Genomic DNA, 18,778 nt, shown 5'->3' with positions numbered 1-18,778 from the left:
AGCTTCTAGTTCCTCAATCCTACACCGGCGGTGTTATTGTTTCTCCTTACTGCTTTCTGATTGGCTAATACGGTCCATTTCTAAGCTCCTATTGGCTGATAAAAAGTAGCCTGTGGCTATGATTTGCGTATATGGGGGCGGGAGGACCGTTAATAACAACAACGAGGTGTTTGAATGACTGAATCAAATGAACCGATTGAAAATGATTCAGGTTGTTTTTCATATATACGAATAAACAATGACATTATTATAATATTACTTGCTAGTCGTTTTTAAATCGGTGTGAAAAGTGCATAATGTTCATAATTTAAACATTTCTTAGTATTTCCTTTAGTCTGATACGTGTTGTTAAAGCTCCTGATCAGATGACCAGCTTAAGTTCATACATTTGCAGACAAACAGCATTCAACTAATTAAGGGCTCAGTGTTCTATTATGCTGGCCCACCACCGCTGAGATCTGGGTTTGAATCTCAGGTGTGCTATCGACCGGTCCGTCATCTACACAGACATGATTGGCTATGTCTGAGGAGGTGATGGATTGGTGCTCTATACAGAATATCTCTGCCTTGCCCATGGTTGTTTATTAGGTTTTTAAAGTCATGTTTTACACTTTGGTTACATCCATGACAGGAACGGTAGTTACTCATTACACAAGATTCATCAGACACAGCAAGAAGGACTTGCGTTCGATCCCCAGGTGGGGCGGTCCGGGTCCTTTCTGTGTGGAGTTTGCATGTTCTCCCCGTGTCCACGTGGGTTTCCTCCCACAGTCCAAAGACCTGCAAGTGAGGTGAATTAGAGACACTAAATTGTCAATGACTGTGTGTGATACAACTTTGTGAACCGATGAATCTTGTGTAATGAGTAACTACCGTTCCTGTCATGGATGTAACCAAAAGTGTAAAACATGACGTTAAATGAATATGAATAAATATGTTAATTTTAAAGATTCAACTTTTCATTCAAATTGTTATTTAAAGTTTTAGTGCATCTTTGATGTATAATGCTACTTGGATTTTAATTTCCTTCATGATCAATAAAGTATCTTTCTATCTATCATCTATCTATCTATCATCTGTCTGTCTATCTATCTATCTATCTATCTATCTATCTATCTATCTATCTATCTATCTATCTATCTATCTATCTGTCTGTCTGTCTGTCTGTCTGTCTGTCTGTCTGTCTATCTGTCTGTCTGTCTATCTGTCTGTCTATCTAGCTGTCTGTCTGTCTATCTATCTATCTATCTATCTATCTATCTATCTATCTATCATGTCTATCTATCTATCTATCTATCTATCTATCTATCTATCTATCTATCTATCTATCTATCTATCTATCTTTCATCTATCTATCTATCATCTATCTATCTATCTATCATGTCTATCTATCTATCTATCTTTCATCTATCTATCTATCATCTATCTATCTATCTATCTATCATGTCTATCTATCTATCTATCTATCTATCTATCTATCTATCTATCTATCTATCTATCTATCTATCTATCTATCTATCATGTTTATCTATCTATCTATCTATCTATCTATCTATCTATCTATCTATCTATCTATCTATCTATCTATCTATCATGTTTATCTATCTATCTATCTATCTTTCATCTATCTATCTATCATCTATCTATCTATCTATCATGTCTATCTATCTATCTATCTATCTATCTATCTATCTATCTATCTATCTATCTATCTATCTATCTATCTATCTATCTATCATGTTTATCTATCTATCTATCTATCTATCTGTCTGTCTGTCTGTCTGTCTGTCTGTCTGTCTGTCTGTCTGTCTGTCTGTCTGTCTGTCTGTCTATCTGTCTGTCTATCTGTCTGTCTATCTAGCTGTCTGTCTGTCTATCTATCTATCATCTATCTATCTATCATCTATCTATCTATCTATCATGTCTATCTATCTATCTATCTATCTATCTATCTATCTATCTATCTATCTATCTATCTATCTATCTATCTATCTATCTATCATGTTTATCTATCTATCTATCTATCTGTCTGTCTGTCTGTCTGTCTGTCTGTCTGTCTGTCTATCTATCTATCTATCTATCTGTCTGTCTGTCTATCTGTCTGTCTATCTAGCTGTCTGTCTGTCTATCTATCTATCATCTATCTATCTATCTATCTATCTATCTATCTATCTATCTATCTATCTATCTATCTATCTATCTATCTATCTATCTATCATGTCTATCTATCTATCTATCTATCTATCTATCTATCTATCTATCTATCTATCTATCTATCTATCTATCTATCTATCTATCTATCTATCTTTCATCTATCTATCTATCATCTATCTATCTATCTATCATGTCTATCTATCTATCTATCTATCTTTCATCTATCTATCTATCATCTATCTATCTATCTATCATGTCTATCTATCTATCTATCTATCTATCTATCTATCTATCTATCTATCTATCTATCTATCTATCTATCTATCATGTTTATCTATCTATCTATCTATCTATCTATCTATCTATCTATCTATCTATCTATCTATCTATCTATCTATCTATCATGTTTATCTATCTATCTATCTATCTATCTATCTTTCATCTATCTATCTATCATCTATCTATCTATCTATCTATCTATCTATCTATCTATCTATCTATCTATCTATCTATCTATCTATCTATCTATCATGTTTATCTATCTATCTATCTATCTATCTATCTATCTATCTATCTATCTATCTATCTATCTGTCTGTCTGTCTGTCTGTCTGTCTGTCTGTCTGTCTGTCTGTCTGTCTGTCTGTCTATCTGTCTGTCTATCTGTCTGTCTATCTAGCTGTCTGTCTGTCTATCTATCTATCATCTATCTATCTATCACCTATCTATCTATCTATCATGTCTATCTATCTATCTATCTATCTATCTATCTATCTATCTATCTATCTATCTATCTATCTATCTATCTATCTATCTATCTATCATGTTTATCTATCTATCTATCTATCTATCTATCTATCTATCTATCTATCTATCTATCTATCTATCTATCTATCTTTCATCTATCTATCTATCATCTATCTATCTATCTATCATGTCTATCTATCTATCTTTCATCTATCTATCTATCATCTATCTATCTATCTATCATGTCTATCTATCTATCTATCTATCATGTTTATCTATCTATCTATCTATCTATCTATCTATCTATCTATCTATCTATCTATCTATCTATCTATCTATCTATCTATCTATCTATCTATCATGTTTATCTATCTATCTATCTATCTTTCATCTATCTATCTATCTATCTATCTATCTATCTATCTATCTATCTATCTATCTATCTATCTATCTATCTATCTATCTATCTATCTATCTTTCATCTATCTATCTATCATCTATCTATCTATCTATCATGTCTATCTATCTATCTATCTATCTATCTTTCATCTATCTATCTATCATCTATCTATCTATCTATCATGTCTATCTATCTATCTATCTATCTATCATCTATCTATCTATCTATCTATCTATCTATCTATCTATCTATCTATCTATCTATCTATCTATCTATCATGTCTATCTATCTATCTATCTATCTATCTATCTATCTATCTATCTTTCATCTATCTATCTATCATCTATCTATCTATCTATCATGTCTATCTATCTATCTATCTATCTTTCATCTATCTATCTATCATCTATCTATCTATCTATCATGTCTATCTATCTATCTATCTATCTATCTATCTATCTATCTATCTATCTATCTATCTATCATGTTTATCTATCTATCTATCTATCTATCTATCTATCTATCTATCTATCTATCTATCTATCTATCTATCTATCTATCTATCATGTTTATCTATCTATCTATCTATCTATCTTTCATCTATCTATCTATCATCTATCTATCTATCTATCATGTCTATCTATCTATCTATCTATCTATCTATCTATCTATCTATCTATCTATCTATCTATCTATCTATCTATCATGTTTATCTATCTATCTATCTATCTATCTATCTATCTGTCTGTCTGTCTGTCTGTCTGTCTGTCTGTCTGTCTGTCTGTCTGTCTGTCTGTCTATCTAGCTGTCTGTCTGTCTATCTATCTATCTATCTATCTATCTATCTATCTATCTATCTATCTATCTATCTATCTTTCATGTTTATCTATCTATCTATCTATCTATCTATCTATCTATCTATCTATCTATCTATCTATCTATCTATCTTTCATCTATCTATCTATCTATCTATCTATCTATCTATCTATCTATCTATCTATCTATCTATCTATCATGTCTGTCTATCTATCTATCTATCATCTGTCTGTCTGTCTATCTATCTATCTATCTATCTATCTATCTATCTATCTATCTATCTATCTATCTATCTATCTATCTATCTATCTAATCTGTCTGTCTATCTATTTATCTATACGTCCATCTAACAAATTCACACTGAGCTTCAAATGAATCGAGTAGTTTGAATCAGTATTTCGACTCCGACGTCACTAGACTGAACTCAGGTAAGTGGGTGTAGCTGTGGAAGTGACAGCGCGCGGTGGCACAGCGACCCCGGTAGCACGTGATCATTCTTATCAGTTATTCTGATTTATATGAATAATTATCCTTTATTTTCTCTACAGAAGTGAAAAACGTTTATAAGATGAATGAATCGATTCTGTATTTCGACTTTGAGCGGCGTTTTGATGAAAAAGCGGCTTTTAAATGGTTTGAAGAGAACTGGTGAGTAAAAGGGAGCGCAAACTTATTTTAATCGAGTTCATCGTTATACAATCTGCAAGATTAATCGATTGGTTCGATTTAATCACGTCAGAAGTTTACATACACACGTATGCATCGTGTGCACTTAACGGCCACATTATTAGGAACACCTATAAACACTTGTAAATGAATGTACTGCTTTGAATAGTGAACAATTAGGTTGTATCTTGTAGACATGTGTGAGGCGTATTAAGACCTGCACCGCTATCTGTATCATCATTACCCTGGAATGTAGAATTGTCTGCCATCCATGCAAGGTATTTCCTGTAAAGAGAAATGTGATATTACAACACAAAACAGCATGTATGGAACAGTTCTACCTGCCGTGGAGATCAGCAGCTGGGCACGTTTACAGAACCATGCTCTTCTGCCTTGCCTTTATGGCTGGCAGAGGTGGCATGGAGGTTCAGAAGACTGATGTGTCAGTTCCTTTTAGCTAGGGTGACCATATTTTGGTTTTTTAAAAAGAGTACGCCTGGTTCGGGGAAGGAAGGAAGGGGGGGAGGGTTATTTCATGTCGTTGGTGACACCATGACAGTGTGTATGGGGTCGAGGTTTAAATAGTTGACAAATGAGTCAATAACCATCCAGCTGTGTTACTGAACTTTAATAAATGTACAGCTGCTCTTTAACAAGGGCCTTTATGGTCAGATAATCTTATTCCTTCTCATTAAGTGTTAAGCCCTAAACAATAATAACAACAAATTAAAAAACAGTCGTCACCTATAAATAAAAATCCCTTTATTTTTTAGTTTCTATGATGTATTGTACAATCATATCGGCCGACTTATTAGGAGTGTTTTTAACTTTAATTTGATTCACTTTAATTATGTACTTGCTCCCATCAGTAGAAACCCAGCAGTAAGGTGAGTCTTCTAGTGCTTGCTGAGAAGAGCCTCTGTGTTAGATGCACTCCTTAGAAGACCTAAAAACAAATCAATGCAAACCAATGCAAAAACACACACACAGAACAGCGAGTGCAGACTAGAAAAGCCGGATCCCGGACATTTTTGGTGATTTAAAAATCCCGGCCGGACGCATTCTTTAGGTCTCAAAAAGAGGACATGTCCGGGAAAAAGAGGACGTATGGTCACCCTACTTTTAGCTGACAGTCACCTGGGTCAGGTTGAGCTTTAATTTGCTCCAGGTGGAAGTGTTTCTATTCATCACGGTTTCTACCTCCTTCTTCCTTTGCCTGGGAACCCACTTGGCGCTACAGCACTTTTTGAAGCTGGCTCCAGGTTTGAACACATGCTGGGCACAGGCTGTACCAGTTGGTGGAGTGGCGATCCCGCTTATGCATCGCTGTTTTCGGCTTGCTCTGCGTTTCCTTCATTTCCTCTTTTTCTGAGATCCTGGTTGCCATTCTGTGACAACCAGTTTTCATTTCTGCTTGATCTTTTTTATATCCACTTTCTTAGAGTCAGTTGCAACTGAGTACGTGTCTTTCATTTGGTACTCAGTTTGTTTCTGTTATTTTGGCCACCTCTTTATTTTCCCTTTATCTCTTAAACATTCTTCATAGCGGGTTCAGGTGACGAGGTGTGAGGTAGTAATTAATTGTTTCTGTGTTGCCTATTCAGAATTTATATTAAATACTAAGACAATTATGTCAGAATAATGAAATCCTAATGCCTTACTAATATATTATTACAGATAAATAATTACATTAGGTGAGCTAATACAGCTTCAAATGCCACCACTGGGATTGGTATCAGAGTTTTAGATCCACCGGTTTGGTATATTAGGACTATTTTGTGACAGCTAAGCTAAGCTACATGGTACATCCACTAGACTACTGTAGTGCAAAGAGGAACTTCCTCCATTTCCACTTCCCCTCCTGAGTAATAGCAATACACACTACAACTGAGTTTTTGTAGACAGTCTAGGCAGCCGGTCATATTGTGACATCTAGTTCTCAGTTCTGCACTTTCCCTGTTCTCTTCACTTTCTCCGTTGTAGCGGCATTCGTTAGTTTGTTTCCTTTATTTTGGCCATCAGATGTGATTTTTTTTTTTGTGATTATCCTTGTTGTTGGTGACTTTTTAGCCACAATATTGTTTAACCTTGGTTAAAACATCTGCACTAGAGAGGCGCAACCCAGCCCGTTACAACTAAGGCCCACAAACTATCAAAATAAACTCCAAACCATTAATGCATCTCCAGCTTAATTTACTCTCAGACTGCCAGATAGTGAAGTGTGATTCAGGGACCCGGAGAAGGTTCTCCATCACTGTAGAGTCCAATGTTGATGGGCTTTTCACCACTCCAGCTGTTTTTACCCGTTCCATACGTCCTACTCAGCGTTACTGTACGTTGTTTTACAGGACAGCATCGTTTGTGTTGTGCATGGTCTATGGTGTCTTTATTTTCCTCGGCCGTCGCTTCATGAGAGACAGACAGAAGCTGGACCTGCGCGGACCGCTCATGCTCTGGTCTCTCAGTCTGGCTGTATTCAGGTGAGTTAACGCTGCACACAGGTAATCATTCACCTGTCTAGCCTTTTATCAGCTTTATTACACAGTTGTATGCATTTATTGTGCTTTTATTTTACTGTGAGTTACAGTGCAAGCACAGAACCGATGAGTTAAGGGTTTTGGTGCTCAAGGTTTTAGTGAGTATGATCGATTTGTGTTTTCAGTTTTATGGGAACAGTGCGTACCGGATCCTACATGCTGAACTCTCTGACGACCGCTGGATTCACACAAACAGTGTGTGATTTAAACTTCTTCAGCTCCCCTGTCAGCAAGTTCTGGGCGTTTATCTTCGTCCTGAGCAAAGTACCAGAGCTTGGTACGATTACACACACACACACACACACACACACATACAAATGTTCAGACACAACAAGGATTAGATATAGGTGGGTGAATGTGTAGGAGTGTATTCATGTGAATGCATTCATCAGAATTATGAAGAATTACTAACCAAATCCAGTATGTAGTACACAGTATGCACACTAACCCAACATTCCCAGTCCAGCTAGATTAGGGGTCAAAATTGTAAATCTGCAATCAGAATTAAATAGAAGAATGTTTAGATGCTTTTATCCAAAGTAACTAGTCACAATATAGTGATCTTCAAAAAGTTTCCACACTATATTTTATAGTAATCGGTCGTGTCTGAGAGATTGAGAGACGCTTATAGTCCAGATTTATCGCCATCTCATTTCCACCTTTTTGGAAGCTCAACGAAGCTTTAAGGGGAAGAAGATCATGTGATGATTTCATGTGATGATGATATGAAAGCAGCGGCGCATCAGTGGCTACACGCTCAACCAAAAACATTTTTTGCTGACAGTATTAAAAAGCTGAGAAAATGCATCGGAAAGTGACTGTGTAGAAAAGTGCGGAAACTTTTTGAAGAACCCTCGTATCTGTAGCACATCATATTTTTCACCCCTTCTGCACTCCACCGATCAGCCATAACATTAAAACCACCTCCTTGTTTCTACACTCACTGTCCATTTCATCAGCTCCACTTACCATATAGCAGCACTTTGTAGTTCTACAATTACTGACTGTAGTCCATCTGTTTCTATACATGCTTCGTTAGCCCCCTTTCATGCTGTTCTTCAATGGTCAGGACTCTCACAGGACCACCACAGAGCAGGTATTATTTAGGTGGTGGATCATTCTCAGCACTGCAGTGACACTGACATGGTGGTGGTGGTGTGTTAGTGTGTGTTGTGCTGGTATGAGTGGATCAGGAGTTTTTAAACACCTCACTGTCACTGCTGGACTGAGAATAGTCCACTAATCAAAAATATCCAGCCAACAGCGCCCCGTGGGTCTAGAAGGTCTAGAAGATGACCGACTCAAACAGCAGCAATAGATGAGCGATCGTCTCTGATCTTACATCTGCAAGGTGGACCGACTAGGTAGGAGTGTCTAACAGAGTGGACAGTGAGTGGACACGGTGTTTAAAAAATCCAGCACAACACAGTAACACACCACCACCATGTCAGTGTCACTGCAGTGCTGAGAATGATCCACCACCTAAATAATACCAGCTCTGTGAGGGTCCTGACCATTGAAGAACAGGGTGAAAGCAGGTGGACAAAAGTATGTAGAGAAACAGATGGACTACAGGCAGTAATTGTAGAACTGCAAAGTGCTTCTATATGGTAAGTGGAGCTGATAAAATGGACAGTAAGTGCAGAAACAAGGAGGTGGTTGTAATGTTATGGCTGATCAGTGTGTATTCTAAGTACTGTTGTGTTTTATGTTTTTAATTTCCAGGTGACACCGTGTTCATAGTTCTGCGTAAGCAGCGTCTGATCTTTCTGCACTGGTATCATCACATGACCGTGCTGCTCTACGCCTTTTACACCTATAAGGAGCGTCCGGCGGGAGGCGGCTGGTTCGTGGTCATGAACTTTGCCGTGCACTCGTTCATGTACAGCTATTACGCGATAAAAGCGGCCGGCATGAACCCTCCTCGACCCTGTGCCATGCTCGTCACCTCCATGCAGACCCTGCAGATGGCACTGGGCCTGACGGTGATAGCGCTCGTCTATCTCTGGCGGACCGATACTGTCTGTCGGTGCAGCAGCGGCGTCATCGTGTGGGGAACCGTTATGTATTTTAGCTACCTGGTGCTCTTCTCCTCCTTCTTCTACCAGTCCTACCTCAGACGTGGAAAGACGGAAATGAATGGAGAGAGAAAAGTGAAATAGTGTAACGTGAACATGGTGGAGTGTAAATCTGTAACATGAGCGATCAGACTGTCTTATCTTTTTACTTTTTTATTCCTTTTTTTATTCCTTCCAATTTAGTCATATCCAGTTGCCCCAGTTGTAATTTTCTCAAGTGTTGCGGTCACCAGACGCTTCTTTATCCCACCTACGAGAGAGAAGGTCTCACAGAGGACAGTACTGTGTCCAGAGAGTCACGCACTACTATCCGTGAATCAGCCATCCCTCATACGGGCACTTTGACCAGCCAGTTGAGGTTCCGAATGCAGCAGCCTTGAGTATCCATTTAATCTTATTCTTATTAGACACAACCAGCTGTGTCTGTAAGGGCGCCACACTGAGTGATAGCACAGCTGACCGGCCAATCTCAATTGCCCCACTTCCAGGTTGCCACTGTTGGGTACTTGAGCGAGGCCGTTAACCCTTAATTGCTCAAGATTGTAGCAGTTGTAGCCTAGCAGTTAAGGTACCGCACTAGTAATCGAAAGGTTGCTGGTTTAAGCACCACCACTTAAAGTTTGCCACTGTTGGGCCCTTGAGCAAGGCCCTTAACCTTGTATTGCTTAGACAATATATTATCACAGTACTGTATGTCGCTTTGGATAAAAGCGTCCGTTAAACGTGTCTTATATGTAGTTGTAGCCTATTGGTTAAGGTACCAGACTAGTAATCGAAAGGTTGCTGGTTCAAGCATCGCCACTGCCAGGTTGCCCCTGTTAGGTTCTTGAGCAAGGCCCTTAACCCTCAGTTGCTTTAGATGAAGCATCTGCTAGATGCTAAAAATGTCAACGTAGCACATTAGACCACTCCACCAGCTATTGATAATTCTCTTCTCCTATTAATAATGCACGTCTAGTTAAAACCATGTTTACAGAATGGTGCCCACTTTAGAGGCCACACTGGACACGCTGGCCCTGCAGTCCTTTCATGGGAGTGCTGCTCTTCAGGGTTACATTAAAATTTGTTGGGGTTTTTTGTTGTTTTTTGTTTGGTAAATTAAAAACACTCACTGAAGACTCTTGTATGACTCCTATTGAATACTTACATGTGTTGTCCTGTGTTAAAATTAAAATAACCACAAGAATAGATTGTTTGTTTGTTTATTGTTTGTTAATGTAACTTTGGTTACATTCATGACAGGAACGGTAGTTACTCATTACACAAGATTCATCAGTCCACAAGTTTATATCAAACACAGTCATGGACAATTTGGTGTTTCCAATTCACCTCACTTGCACGTCTTTGGACTGTGGGAGGAATGGAGTATGTATGGAGTGTGATTCAGTGTTTCCTTATTGTGCTTCTGTACAGTTGGACCATAGTGTGAAGTTCTGCTGGAATGGTTTAGTCATTAAACCTTTTATACTGTAGTTCTGTAAATCCAGTGAGATTCATTTACAACTGTACTTTAATGATTGATGCTTCTAACATTCCCTTTAATCATGTGCAAAATGGTTGTTTTACCATCTTAATTCCAAAAAAGTTGCAATAGTAAATAATGCTTATTAAGGTTTTACTAAGATTTCATTAAATCAGCTTTAAGAAACATAATAACTGTCTTTCTAGGTTAAATTCATTAATTTTATAAATGTTTTTATAAATACATTCATGTTCATTTATTTAAACCCTGCAACACTTGTTTTGGAGCTGTTCACAAGTGATTCTGTCAAGATAGAGTAAATAACCACCCTTAAAAGTCCTAAACACTTAGAAAGTAAAGGGTCTTAAGGAGTTTTGGGATTGTGTAGAGCTCAAGGCTGAAAACAAACACTGAATATGGTTTCTCTCAGACATCACTGCATTAGAAACCAACCATTCGATTATAGCACTTCAGAAAACCTTAATCAATAAACACAGATTTGTTGTAGGTATAACAAGTTATAAATCCTAATATGGGATGAAGGGAAACATTAAGGTGAACATTCTGGAATACTTTCACATCAATACTTTATTTAATAAACTAAACCTATACGGTATATTAGGCATAATTTTTCTTGTCAGAATCAGAATATCTTTATTGTCATTATACCAGGTATAATGAAATTAAGGTGCCATACTCCCAAGTGTTATAAACAATATTTAAAGAAGAAAACTAGAATTTACAAAATATCACAATTTTAAAATTTACAGAATTTACAATAACAATGACACAAAAAAATAGACTTTCTGTTCAGTAGCAAGCTGATGGATATTTGCACATAACCCTTTGTAAACATTGTAAAATTGCCTGAAAAATTGCACATTACCCTTGTAAACATTGTCTGAAAATTGCACAGTCCCATGTGTTTTAAATAACCTTATAAAGAAATATTTAGATTAGATTAGATTAGATTCAACTTTATTGTCATTGTGCATAGTACAAGTACAAAGCCAACGAAATGGTAAGGTTCGTACCACGGTGGGGTAGAAGCTATTTCTGAGCCAGTTTGTCCTTGTCTTAATAGTCCTATACCGTCTGCCTGACGGTAACAACTGAAACAGATGGTGGCCGGGCTGAGATTTGTCCATAACAATTTTGTGAGCTAAATTATGGAGCTTTTAGATGTATATAAATATATACTGGTTGGAAAAAAACAAAAAAAACCAGGGCTCACACCAGTGTAAATGCTAACATCATTTCTTTATTGATGTATTTAGTTTGGCAAGAATGGAATTTGGAAGCTGGTGATGCGGTTGTAGATGATGAAGAACTTGAACAATGGACCGATCCAGCTGGGTAGCTTCCGCTCACTACTGACTGTAGCAATGGGCAGAGTCTCCTGTTCAGAAGCGCCACGACATCCATCAGATGGTGCTGGTGAACTGGTAGGAGACACTGGGGTCAAACTAGTTTTACAAGTAGAGGCTGGGAGGTTAGTAGAAGAAGGGTTTGTAGCAGTTGATTCTTCCTTGTCCTTCTTCATGTTTTGATAAGGAAGCCACTTGTCACTTAACCCACTTGTGGAAGGCTGGTCAGATTCATTTTCATTCATTGAATCTGATGAGTTGTCAGTGACTAGAACCAGATTGTTCCAGCTTGGTTGCTTCTGCGCATTACTGACTGTAGCAATGGCCAGAGTCTCCTGTTCAGAAGCGCCACGACATCCATCAGATGGTGCTGCTAAACCGGTAGGAGACCCTGAGACCAAACCGGTTGTGCTGGTGTTGCTCACATGCTTAGTTTGTTCAACAGAAGCCACAGGATACTCGATGCTGGTCAGGATTGGATGGTCATCCAGCTGTGGTGTATTGGAAGTATTCGAGGTGGCTTCCTTGTCCACTGCAAATGTCTCTTGCTGCTCAGCATCCTCATCAATTCCATTTGTGGAAGGCAGGTCAGATGTCGTTTCCAGCTCGATGTACAAAACTGGAGTTATTGTCCAGCCGGTGGCGCTGTTGAAGTTGCTGGAGGAAATCCTGACCACCCTTCTCCTAGAAGCAGATGGTGCTGGTGAACTGGTAGGAGACACTGGGGTCAAACTAGCTATAGAAGTAGAGGCTGGGGGGTTAGTAGAAGAAGGGTTTGTAGCAGTCGATTCTTCTTTGTCCTCATCAAGTTCCTTCTTCATGTTTTGATAAGGAAGCCACTTGGCACTTAACCCACTTGTGGAAGGCAGGTCAGTGACTAGAACCTGATTGTTCCAGCTTGGTTGCTTCTGCTCATTACTGACTGTAGCAATGGGCAGAGTCTCCTGTTCAGAAGCGCCACGACATCCATCAGATGGTGCTGCTAAACCGGTAGGAGACCCTGAGACCAAACCGGTTGTGCTGGTGTTGCTCACATGCTCAGTTTGTTCAACATAAGCCACAAGATACTTGATGCTGGTCAGGATTGAATGGTCATCCAGCTCTGGTGTATTAGAGGTATTGAAGATGGCTTCCTTGTCCACTGCAAATGTCTCTTGCTGCTCAGCATCCTCATCAATTCCATTTGTGGAAGGCAGGTCAGATGTAGTTTCCTGCTCATTGTAAATAACTGGAGTTTTTATCCATTTGGAGTTGCTGAAGGAAATCTTGAACACCTTTCTCGTAGAAGCAGATGGTGCTGGTGAACTGGTAGGAGACACTGGGGTCAAACTAGTTATAAAAGTAGAGGCTGGGAGGTTAGTAGAAGAAGTGTTTGTAGCAGTTGATTCTTCCTTGTCCTTATTGAGTTCATTCTGTATGTTTTGATAAAGAAGCCACTTGTCCCTAATTCTACTTGTGGAAGGCAGGTCAGGTACATTTTCTTGCAAATTGTAAATAACTGGAGTTTTTATCCAGCCGGTGGTGCTGTTGAAGTTGCTGAAGGAAATCCTATACACCCTTCTCCTAGAAGCAGATGGTGCTGGTGAACTGGTAGGAGACACTGGGGTCAAACTAGTTATACAAGTAGAGGCTGGGGGGTTAGTAGAAGAAGGGTTTGTAGTAGTCGATTCTTCTTTGTCCTCATCAAGTTGCTTCTTCATGTTTTGATAAGGAAGCCACTTGGCACTTAACCCACTTGTGGAAGGCAGGTCAGTGACTAGAACCTGATTGTTCCAGCTTGGTTGCTTCTGCTCATTACTGACTGTAGCAATGGGCAGAGTCTCCTGTTCAGAAGCGCCACGACATCCATCAGATGGTGCTGCTAAACCGGTAGGAGACCCTGAGACCAAACCGGTTGTGCTGGTGTTGCTCACATGCTCAGTTTGTTCAACATAAGCCACAAGATACTTGATGCTGGTCAGGATTGGATGGTCATCCAGCTCTGGTGTATTAGAGGTATTGAAGATGGCTTCCTTGTCCACTGCAAATGTCTCTTGCTGCTCAGCATCCTCATCAATTCCACTTGTGGAAGGCAGGTCAGATGTAGTTTCCTGCTCGTTGTAAATAACTGGAGTTTTTATCCATTTGGAGTTGCTGAAGGAAATCTTGAACACCTTTCTCGTAGAAGCAGATGGTGCTGGTGAACTGGTAGGAGACACTAGGGTCAAACTAGTTTTAAAAGTAGAGGCTGGGGGGTTAGTAGAAGAAGTGTTTGTAGCAGTTGATTCTTCCTTGTCCTTATTGAGTTCATTCTGTATGTTTTGATAAAGAAGCCACTTGTCCCTAATTCTACTTGTGGAAGGCAGGTCAGGTACATTTTCTTGCAAATTGTAAATAATTTGTGTTTTTATCCAGCCGGTGGCGCTGTTGAAGTTGCTGGAGGAAATCCTATACACCCTTCTCCTAGAAGCAGATGGTGCTGGTGAACTGGTAGGAGACACTGGGGTCAAACTAGTTTTACAAGTAGAGGCTGGGAGGTTAGTAGAAGAAGGGTTTGTAGCAGTTGGTTCTTTTTTGTCCTCATCCAGTTCTTTCTTCTTTTCTTGATAAGGAAGCCACTTGTCACTTAACCGACGTTGCTTCTGCTCATTACTGACTGTAGCAATGGGCAGAGTCTCCTGTTCAAAACCACTACGACATCCATCAGATGGTGCTGCTAAACTGGTAGGAGACCCTGAGACCAAACCGGTTGTGCTGGTGTTGCTCACATGCTCAGTTTGTTCAACAGAAGCCACAGGATACTTGATGCTGCTCAGGATTGGATGGTCATCCAGCTGTGGTGTATTGGAAGTATACGAGGTGGCTTCCTTGTCCACTGCAAATGTCTCTTGCTGCTCAGCATCCTCATCAATTCCATTTGTGGAAGGCAGGTCAGATGTCGTTTCCTGCTCGATGTACAAAACTGGAGTTATTGTCCAGCCGGTGGCGCTGTTGAAGTTGCTGGAGGAAATCCTATACACCCTTCTCCTAGAAGCAGATGGTGCTGGTGAACTGGTAGGAGACACTGGGGTCAAACTAGTTATACAAGTAGAGGCTGGGGGGTTAGTAGAAGAAGGGTTTGTAGCAGTCGATTCTTCTTTGTCCTCATCAAGTTCCTTCATGTTTTGATGAGGAAGCCACTTGGCACTTAACCCACATGTGGAAGGCAGGTCAGTGACTAGAACCTGAATGTTCCAGCTTGGTTGCTTCTGCTCATTTCTGAGCGTAGCAATGGGCAGAGTCTCCTGTTCAGAAGCGTCACGACATCCATCAGATGGTGCTGCTAAACCGGTAGGAGACCCTGAGACCAAACCGGTTGTGCTGGTGTTGCTCACATGCTCAGTTTGTTCAACAGAAGTCACAGGATATTCGATGCTGGTCAGGATTGGATGGTCATCCAGCTCTGGTGTATTGGAAGTATACGAGGTGGCTTCCTTGTCCACTGCAAATGTCTCTTGCTGCTCAGCATTCTTATCAATTCCACTTGTGGAAGGCAGGTCAGATGTAGTTTCCTGCTTGTTGTAAATAACTGGAGTTTTTATCCAGCTGGTGACGCTGTTGGAATTGTTAAAGAGAATACTGAACAGCCTTCTCGTAGAAGCAGATGGTGCTGGTAAACTGGTAAGAGACACTGGGGTCAAACTAGTTATAGAAGTAGAGGCTGGGGGGTTAGTAGAAGAAGGGTTTGTAGCAGTCGATTCTTCCTTGTCCTCATTGAGTTCCTTCTTCATGTGTTGAAAAGGAAGCCACTTGTCACTAAACCTACGTGTGGAAGGCAGGTCAGTGACTAGAACCTGATTGTTCCAGCTTGGTTGCTTCTGCTCATTACTGACTGTAGCAATGGGCAGAGTCTCCTGTTCAGAAGCGCCACGACATCCATCAGATGGTGCTGCTAAACCGGTAGGAGACCCTGAGACCAAACCGGTTGTGCTGGTGATGCTCACATGCTTAGTTTGTTCAACATAAGCCACAAGATACTTGATGCTGGTCAGGATTGGATGGTCATCCAGCTGTGGTGTATTAGAGGTATTGAAGATGGCTTCCTTGTCCACTGCAAATGTCTCTTGCTGCTCAGCATCCTCATCAATTCCACTTGTGGGAGGCAGGTCAGATGTCGTTTCCTGCTTGTTGTAAATAACTGGAGTTTTTATCCATTTGGAGTTGCTGAAGGAAATCTTGAACACCTTTCTCGTAGAAGCAGATGGTGCTGGTGAACTGGTAGGAGACACTAGGGTCAAACTAGTTTTAAAAGTAGAGGCTGGGGGGTTAGTAGAAGAAGTGTTTGTAGCAGTTGATTCTTCCTTGTCCTTATTGAGTTCATTCTGTATGTTTTGATAAAGAAGCCACTTGTCCCTAATTCTACTTGTGGAAGGCAGGTCAGGTACATTTTCTTGCAAATTGTAAATAACTTGAGTTTTTATCCAGCCGGTGGCGCTGTTGAAGTTGCTGGAGGAAATCCTATACACCCTTCTCCTAGAAGCAGATGGTGCTGGTGAACTGGTAGGGGACACTGGGGTCAAACTAGTTTTACAAGTAGAGGCTGGGAGGTTAGTAGAAGAAGGGTTTGTAGCAGTTGGTTCTTTTTTGTCCTCATCCAGTTCTTTCTTCTTTTCTTGATAAGGAAGCCACTTGTCACTTAACCGACGTTGCTTCTGCGCATTACTGACTGTAGCAATGGGCAGAGTCTCCTGTTCAAAACCACTACGACATCCATCAGATGGTGCTGCTAAACTGGTAGGAGACCCTGAGATGAAACCGGTTGTGCTGGTGTTGCTCACATGCTCAGTTTGTTCAACAGAAGCCCCAGGATACTCGATGCTGGTCAGGATTGGATGGTCATCCAGCTCTGGTGTATTGGAAGTATTCGAAGTGGCTTCCTTGTCCACTGCAAATGTCTCTTTCTGCTCAGCATCCTCATCAATTCCATTTGCGGAAGGCAGGTCAGATGTCGTTTCCTGCTCTTTGTAAATAACTGGAGTTTTTATATAGCTGGTGACGCTCACATGCTCAGTTTGTTCAGTAGAAGCCACAGATTTCCTAATGCAGGTCAGGATTGGATGGTCATCTGAGGCTGGAAGGTTAGTAGAAGAAGGGTGACATTCCTTGTCACACTTGTCACTAATTCCACTTGTGGAAGGCAGGTCAGATATATTTTCCTGCTTGTTGTTGATAGTTTTGATGCTACGGTTGACGCTGTTGTTGATGCTGGAGAACATCCTGGACAGCCTCTTCTTAGTTTTCTTGAAGGAAGAGACTGGGGCGTCTGATTCTTTGTGAGAAGCTGAGATATGAGATGAAGCAGAGTTACAAAAACTGATCAAACAGAATTGTGCATTTAAAAATAATGTACAATAATGACATTTCACTTTATACACCAATAAAACTTACATTTGTGACCATGTCCAGTGGTGGAAGTGGACGGACGATCAGTGGCAGGCAGGTTGGTGGCGTCCACTTTCTTATTCGTCTTTGAACACTAGAATTGATCAAAATAAAAAACAGAAATCAGGAACTGAAAACTTGATGGTTTATAAAATAATCTTATGAAACATGATGGTGAATAATACTGTAACGTAATGCTTATTTAACTAGATTAATAAATTTATGGCACATATTCAAAGAAAAAAACCTCAGTACTTCATACCTTGAGGTGAGAACTGATCCTGACTGATGTTATCTTCAGGTTAAAAGCCGTTCCCTTGCTCTTCTTTTTTAGAACCGCAGATTCTGCAAATGTTTCTTGCTGCTCAGCATCATCACCAATTTTACCTGTGGAAGGCAGGTCAGATTTAATTTCCTGCTCATTGTAAATATTTGGAGTTTTGGTGATGTTGGTGATCCTGTTTGAGATGCTGGAGAACATCCTGGACAGCCTCTTCTTAGTTTTCTTGAAGGAAGAGACTGGGGCGTCTGATTCTCTGTGAGAAGCTGAAATATGAGATGAAGCAGAGTTACAAAATTAATCAAACAGAATTGTGCATTTAAAAATAATGTACAATCATGACATTTCACTTTGTACACTTGTAAAACTTACATTTGTGACCATGTCCAGAGGTGGAAGTGGACGGACGATCAGTGGCAGGCAGGTTGGTGGCGTTGGTGGCACTTTCTTATTCTTCTTTGAAAACTAGAATTGATCAAAATAAAAAACAGAAATCAGGAACTGAAAACTTGATGTAGATGGTTTATAAAATAATCTTATGAAACATGATGGTGAATAATACTGTAACATAATGCTTATTTAACTAGATTTATAAATGTATGGCACATATTCAAAGAAAAAAACCTCAGTACTTCATACCTTGAGGTGAGAACTGATCCTGACTGATGTTATCTTCAGGTTAAAAGCCGCTCCCTTGCTCTTCTTTTTCAGAACCGCAGGTGCTGGATCTGAGGAGCTGTCGGTGACTCGATTTAGACTCTTCTCACTGGGAGTAGCAGTGTCCAGAGTCTTCTTTTCAGTAGCGCTACGACATCTATCAGATGGTGCTGCTAAACTGGTAGGAGACCCTGACCCAGTGGCAGAAAACCATC

The 18,778-nt window shown here is 39.8% G+C and overlaps 2 protein-coding genes across 2 annotated transcripts; one reads left to right on the top strand and one right to left on the bottom strand.

Annotated features, from left to right (window-relative positions):
* The first annotated feature begins 183 nt into the window (after nucleotides 1-183).
* zgc:92749 (Elongation of very long chain fatty acids protein 6-like) lies at nucleotides 184-10,585 on the top strand. Its single transcript, XM_063003522.1, has 5 exons — nucleotides 184-211; nucleotides 4,665-4,764; nucleotides 7,131-7,262; nucleotides 7,445-7,596; nucleotides 9,045-10,585. The coding sequence occupies exons 2-5, from the start codon at nucleotides 4,685-4,687 to the stop codon at nucleotides 9,479-9,481; spliced, it is 801 nt and encodes a 266-aa protein (XP_062859592.1). The 5' UTR covers nucleotides 184-211; nucleotides 4,665-4,684; the 3' UTR covers nucleotides 9,482-10,585.
* LOC134321579 (mucin-2-like) lies at nucleotides 9,611-18,741 on the bottom strand. Its single transcript, XM_063003386.1, has 7 exons — nucleotides 18,546-18,741; nucleotides 18,279-18,371; nucleotides 17,889-18,172; nucleotides 17,633-17,720; nucleotides 15,008-17,525; nucleotides 12,617-13,531; nucleotides 9,611-9,647 (listed from the first exon to the last, which is right to left on the bottom strand). Exons 3-7 carry the CDS (start codon nucleotides 18,105-18,107, stop codon nucleotides 9,611-9,613), a joined length of 3,777 nt encoding a protein of 1,258 aa, XP_062859456.1. The 5' UTR covers nucleotides 18,108-18,172; nucleotides 18,279-18,371; nucleotides 18,546-18,741.
* Nucleotides 18,742-18,778: the final 37 nt, after the last annotated feature.

This window comes from Trichomycterus rosablanca, chromosome 10 (genome assembly GCF_030014385.1).
Source record: "Trichomycterus rosablanca isolate fTriRos1 chromosome 10, fTriRos1.hap1, whole genome shotgun sequence".
NCBI lineage: Eukaryota > Metazoa > Chordata > Actinopteri > Siluriformes > Trichomycteridae > Trichomycterus > Trichomycterus rosablanca.
Note: the sequence above shows the minus strand (reverse complement) of the source record. Positions and strands in the feature narration are given on the sequence as shown.